Source organism: Nestor notabilis, unplaced genomic scaffold (genome assembly GCF_000696875.1).
Source record: "Nestor notabilis isolate BGI_N333 unplaced genomic scaffold, ASM69687v1 scaffold18297, whole genome shotgun sequence".
NCBI lineage: Eukaryota > Metazoa > Chordata > Aves > Psittaciformes > Psittacidae > Nestor > Nestor notabilis.
This window is the reverse complement of record NW_009935329.1, coordinates 53,229-59,719: the sequence shown is the minus strand read 5'-3', so window position 1 is coordinate 59,719 and position 6,491 is coordinate 53,229. Positions and strand designations below refer to the sequence as shown.

Sequence of the window (6,491 nt, the reverse complement as noted above, 5' to 3'; positions counted from 1 at the left end):
CGCAGACCTCCAGGTCAGCCAAAATGCCTCCGTGTCCCCACGGCAGGGAATGTGGGAAGTGCCAGGGTGCTTTCTGTGGGAGCTGGGCAGCACTTGGAGTTTCGGACCAGCTCCTTCCTTGCCTGTGGCACTGCTTGCCTCTAGCGTAGGTGTCTTTGCATCATCTACCACTGACTGACCATCCTGGGTCCTGCATGGGGTTTCCAGGCCAAATTGTAGGGGGGAATTGCTTGCCCGGCCCTCTGCTCATGTGACCACAAGCCAGGGGGCTATGAGCCTGGGAGATGGCCAAGCAGCAGGGAATGTGGCTGGGTGCAGGCACTGGACCTGACCTCCTGGGCATCCATCTGCATATTCAGAAGTCATTCCCAGCCAGTTGGCTGCCTCTGGCCTCCTCACTCCCTCTTTAAAGTACCTGAGCACAGTGGGAGGACACATGGGCGCTGCCTCTGTGCATCCCACAGCCCCAGATGTCTGTCCTTGGGGCACCGTGCTCCTTGCAGCCCTGGAGCCGAGGCGAGTGGAGCGGGGAGGTGCGAGTGGTTCAGGATGGGACCACTTGCTGAAGACAGAGGGATGCAGCAGCTGGGGAAGGCTCAGGGGGGATTGCAGTGCTGGGGGGGTGGCAGGCTGCTCCATGCACAGCTCTCCCACCAAGGAGCACCTGGGGAGCCCGTGGGGGATGGCTCCCACTTTGGAGAGGACACGCTTGCCTTCTCTTCTGAGCATCTTCATTTCATTCCTCGGTCTTTTTCATCAGGTAAGAGGAGCCTCAGCTGCTTTTTGGTGTTTTGGAAGGTGATACTGGTGCAGGCTGGTAGTAAGGGTAGGAACCAAAGAATGCATCTGCTAACTTGGCGGGGAAGGGGCTGCATCAGTGGGAGCAGTTTGCTTGGGGCAGCACCTCCTGGTCCTGCAGCACTGGGGAGGCTGTGGAGGTGGGGGGAGAGAGCAAAGGCCATAGCCTGACACCACAGGCTCTGCTCCCTCCCTCCGATGTCTGGCAGAAAGATGTTGGTGCTGGAAGCCTCAGACAAGTGGAGGGCTTCTTGCCAGCTCTGATCTGATCTGCTTATGAGGGATGTATTGCCCTGAGTTTCTGAGTCGTGGAAGCCTTAGCACAGGGGACAGGTAAGAACCCTGACCTTGCTGTCGAGCACAGAGGCGGTGAGAAATTGTGACCAAGTGCCAAAAAGAAGGTGTTTTTGTAACAAACCGAGTGAGGTGGCAGGACCGGCTGTCTCGTGCCCATGCCACGCAGAAAGGCTTAAGGGTGGATGAAATCTATGACTGCATCGCATTTGCTGTGTGGCTTTGTTGGAAGCGGCTGGCAGGCAAAGAGGTGGCCGCAGGCGATGGTAAAGCTCGTTATACAAGGGCAGGGGTGATGCTGAGAGCTGCTGGTACACTGACCTAACCCTGGCCATAGGTGAACTGTGGTAGACTGTTAGGAAAATAAAACCCTAATGGTTGGGAGGGGTGCGGAGACAGCATAGGAGAGCAACAAGTGGTGTAGGACAACTCAGAAAACACTTGGTTTGTCAAGGCTAGTGCTCTACAAAAGGTAGAGCTCTCCCAGATGCCTGCCTGGAATACTGCGCTGCTCAAAGAAAGGCAACCTGCTAAAAAACAGTGAGAAGAAACTCATTTCCTACACTGCTCATTAGTCTGGAGGACTTGCCATGGAGCAGTCAGTCACAGGGACAGGAGACTGATGGTGTTGAAAATGATCAGACATTTCTGGGTATAGGAAAAGAATCTCAGACACTTTAAAGGTGCCTGGGAAAGACATAAACTGTCCTCCTTCAGGAATGCAAAGCTACTGCTAATTAATGTGGATGGGTAAGAAGCATCCCACAGAGATGGTTATCCTGTAATTGCTCGGGATATGAGCTTTTGTACCTTCTTGTGCAAAGCTGTTTCAGTGAGCCAACGAGCGGAGGGGATGGATCCCTGCCTGGGGTCAGCGTGACAATTTTAAGCCCAGGGATGCTGGCTCAGTAGTTTTTTCTCGTCCTTGGTAATCCCCATCCCTTTTATTCAGGTTTATTATTATTTTATTTATTCTTGTTTTGCCCAGTGCCTAGGAGCCCCTTGCTGTGTAAGACTGAACATCCCAGTGTGTCCTGCTCGCAGCAGGTCACATTCCACTTTCATCCTCTCTGTGCCCCTTTCCACCAGCCTGTTTGTACCGCCGCCAGCAGAAGCAGGCAGCAGCCATGCCCTGGCCTAGGTGCTGTGCGCCATGAATGCCTCACCAGGGGTGTTGCTGCTGCTCCTATGTTCTGCCAGCACAAGGAGCACCCAAAGCCACCTTTGCCCAGGTGCGCGTGGCAGAGGGCTCCACTGAGTGCTCACCACCCTTGTACCTGAGTTCACAGCCCACGGGGGAGTTTCCCCAGGTGCCTCCGGTGCGGGTGCAGCTGGCAGTATGGGAAGTCCGTGCTGCAGGGCACATCCAGGGCACAAACCATGTGAAATGTACTCCAGGCACCAGGGTTGCCTGGCTGGTAGTTGGGAGCTGTGACTGTGGCCAAGCTGTTGCTGCTGTCACGTGTCACCCGATAGCCTGCTCCTGGGTTTTGCAGTACCTGGGTCATTCTCTGGTGAAATAGGTTTTGCAGGGGAACAGGGATGCCCGGGAAATCTGGGAGGAAAGGTCTCCGGCCATGTGCATAGATGGCTGTGGTGTAAGGTCCTGCCCACTGGTGTTTCTTGCTCTTTCTCCAGCTCCATGCTGCTAGTGGGCTGAAACTTCAGACACCTGGAGACACTGCCAGTTTGTCACTGGAAATGATCCTCAGCTAGCCGAGGGTCAGCTCTCTGGTGTCCTGGCAGGAAGAAGAGACGATGGATGGCAGGACTGGCCCTGAGCAGGATAGCAACTGTGCCACTTCAGGGTATGGCCAGCGGCTAAAGTTGGAGCCCTGCTTCCAGAGCGATTCTCTCTTGCCTTCCCCCAGCACACCCCTGATACCGCAGCTGCTCAGCCACCCGATGGGTGGCAGGAGCCTGGATCCCACCATCCTTTTCCCCTCCTCTCAGGCAGTGGCCCTGCCTCAGGAACACGAGTGTGGTGCATCTCCTGGAGAAGGAGTGCAAGCCCTGGCTTTCCACAGGACCTGTGTCCCAGCTCCCGTGCCCTGTGCTGGCAACAGGGACCAGCTCTCTGACCAGCACCTGTGGGATCAGCTTTCCAACCAGCACCTACAAGCCAAGCGGGCCAGGGTGGAGAGCATCATCCAAGGCATGAGCCTCTCACCAACCCCTCAGGCATTTGGCACTAGCCTGGAGGCAGCTTTTGGGCATGAGAGGGAAAGGGGTCATGAGATGCCCTGGGAGAGCAAGAGGAAGCCGAGGGTGCCCCAGCAGGGCACGGGGGCAGCCAAGCAAGTGGCCCCCTCAGGGGGCAGCCTCAATGCTGAAGGCTGCCGGCAGCTGAAGGAGCAGCTCTGCTTCTTGGAGCAGCAGCTGAGACGGCTTCAGGAGAAGTTCTCCCAGGTCTGCAACTCTGTGGACACTACCCAAACCGAGGAAGGTTCCAAGAAAGCGCATCCATTGCTCGGAAAGCCTGGAAACAGATTGGACAAAGACAGTGCCACTGCCAGCAGTGACCCACGCAAAGTGCCTCTTTGGAGGAGCATCCTGGAGGTGCAGGGGCCAGAGGAGGACAAGGACAGGGATGACACAGGTGGCCTGTCCTTGGTAGCGGGGGCCCTCTCACACGCACTGAAGCATGAGCTGGCTGAGGCGATGTCCTGGGTGGTGGACTCTGTTCTGAAGACTGCCTGGCCGAAGGCAGCCAGCCACTTCCTGCAGCACCACCGCAGACTCCCAGTGCCAGGGCCAGATGCCAGGAGAGAGCATTTTGCTGCTGGGAAATGCAGAAAGCCACTTGCAAAGCCATCTCCAAGGAACACACTGGGCTCACCCCAGGCTGAGGCCCCGTCAGGAGCTCCAGCAAAGAGCCTGGGCTCTCATGCTGTCTCCTTCAGTTCAAAAGGGGTCAGAAAAAGCTCTCAGGCCCCCAGCATGAGCTTGGCTGCCCCCATCCAGGACAGCCATCTGCTGAGCCAGCTGCTGCGTTATGGCCAGCACAGCCTCTGGGGCAGCAGCTCTTGCAGGAACCCCTCTTCTCTGGAGAGGGGTCCTTTGGAGCCCCTCAACTTGCACTGGGGAACAGTCAAACTGAGGTCATCGGTCATGAGACAGCAGCAGCCTCTGAGCCCTGCTGGCATGGGCCTGGCACTGCTGCCGGCTGGCAGGGATGGCTGTGGAGAGCTGCAGGCTGCGATGGATGGGGCACCCTTCACCTCCACACATATATCCTTTGGGGGCAGCTGGAGAGGTCCCTGGGCTTGGACATGCTCCCCTTGTCCTCTGAACCCAGAGCTCAGCACAGCCACTGCTGGACTCCCCAGGGCCAAGGTCCCTGCTGCTCCACAGGGGGCTAAAATGGGGTGGGCAGGAAAGGGGTCCTGAGCCATGGAGGGGCACTACTGCTCCTCAGGGCTGGTTGGATGCTGTAGCATAGCTGGGGGTATTGGTCAGGAGCTCCCAAGCCTGCTCCTGGGCCATCCTGGTGGTCTCATGATCCTATGCCAGGAACAGATGTCTCATGGAAATCTCTGCTCCCACCAGCCTGGGAAGAGCCGTAGGGAGCAGCGGCAGCTGCCCTGGGGAGGCCAAAGGGAAAATAGAGCGGCTGCCCATCCAGTGATGAACCACCTCCATCCTGCTGCCAGGCCTTGGGGAGGATTATTGAGGGCACGAGGCATGCGTGTGCCAGGGCTAGTGCTCAAGGACACACTGAGACAGTCGGGTTGCTGTGTGCAGGCTTTCCTTGACCCCAAGGCAGATGCAGGAGGTGCTGACTCCCGGCCACCTGAAGAAGGCCAAGCTGATGTTTTTCTTCACCCGCTACCCCAGCTCCACTCTGCTGAAGACCTACTTCCTCGATGTGCAGGTAAAGTGGATCTGGATCTCAGTGTGGAGAGGCGCTGTGGAGACCCCCATGTCATGGTTCCCCGGGGCAGGGCTGGGTTTGGGGCCAGGCCAGCAGTGCGTGGCTGGGCTTGTAGGTCAGGAGGCTCCAAACTGGCTTAATACCTGTCCTTCCTCCGGCTCTTCCCCTGGCAGTTCAGCCGCTGCATCACCTCCCAGCTCATCAAGTGGTTCAGCAACTTCCGTGAGTTTTACTACATCCAGGTGGAGAAGTTTGCCCGGCAGGCGCTGCTGGAGGGTGTTGTGGATGCTGGCACCCTCCGGGTCTCCCGGGACTCGGAGCTTTTCCGTGCCCTCAACATGCACTATAACAAGGGGAATGACTTTGAGGTGAGGAGGGGAGCTGGGGTAAGGGGTGGCAGGGTGGTGGGGTTTGCTGGGTGAGGGGCAGCTGGTGGTGCTGTGTGGTGATGACTGTCTTGCTGCAGGTGCCAGGCCGGTTCCTGGAGGTGGCCAGCCTGACGCTGCAGGAGTTCTTCAGCGCTGTCAAGGCTGGCAAGGATGCCGACCCCTCCTGGAAGAAACCCATTTACAAAATCATTTCCAAACTGGACAGCGACATCCCAGAAGGGTTCAAGGCTGTCAGATGCTCCCAGGAACTGCTCCGCAGCTGAGTGAAAGCAGCCATGGGTCCTGTGTGCAGTCACCGTGTGCTAAGCACCTCAGGGGTGCTCTGCACAGCGTCTGTTGTTCTGAGTGTTTTCTCTCTGGCCTGACAGACAGCTCCTTGGGTGAGGTGTATCAGTTGCCTCAGGTGCTGGGATTTTATGCTCTGTGTTTTATTCCTGTGCTCAAAACTGGTAGGGTCTTGCCAGAGACCCTCAGAGGGGAGGGATAGAGGTGAAGCCATCAGGTCGGAGCCTGGGAAATCACCCTGCCACAGCCATGCCCCTGCCCCTTGGCCAGCTGCCTTCCTTCTCTTCTCCAGAGGGCCACAGGTCAGGGCAAACAGCCTTTCTGTTTATAAAGCAGGCAGAGGTCTTAGCAGTGGGCAAAGTTTTCTTGGCACAGCAGGCCAGTGGATGTGCTCAGTCCAACAGCACACCTTGGTTTCTGTCCAGATATAACACACCAGTGTCCAAAGAAAACAGATGGTGAATTCCAGCATTTCAAGCACCCCGTGGGGATAGCTGACCCTGTCTGGGAGATGTAAGAACAGTGGTGTTTTTTTTGTAGACAGCATGAACAACACTCCCTCCTGTCTCCCTTGTGCTGTTTGGCAAGAGCCCCCCATGCAGCTGCATGCTGTGGCCAAGCAGGTGAATGTGTGCTGGTGGAAGCAGCCCAGAGGGACCACCGACAAGCAGTAGTACCTGTGATGCTGGAGAAGAGCAGCATGCACAACCAGCCCCCATAAGCCCATTGCCTGGGAGAACATCATGTTGAACACCCACCTGTGTCCCCTTACAATGTACTTCTGCTGGCAAAACTGCCCCAAACACCTCGGCTCCGCAACCTCCCCATGGTGAAAGAGGAGCACATTGTTT

General features: G+C 57.0%; 1 protein-coding gene across 1 annotated transcript; it reads left to right on the top strand.

Annotated features, from left to right (window-relative positions):
- The first annotated feature begins 2,850 nt into the window (after positions 1-2,850).
- Positions 2,851-5,618, top strand: PROX2 (prospero homeobox 2). The gene is made up of 4 exons (XM_010017796.1): positions 2,851-4,460; positions 4,855-4,966; positions 5,140-5,334; positions 5,433-5,618. The coding sequence occupies exons 1-4, from the start codon at positions 2,851-2,853 to the stop codon at positions 5,616-5,618; spliced, it is 2,103 nt and encodes a 700-aa protein (XP_010016098.1).
- Positions 5,619-6,491: the final 873 nt, after the last annotated feature.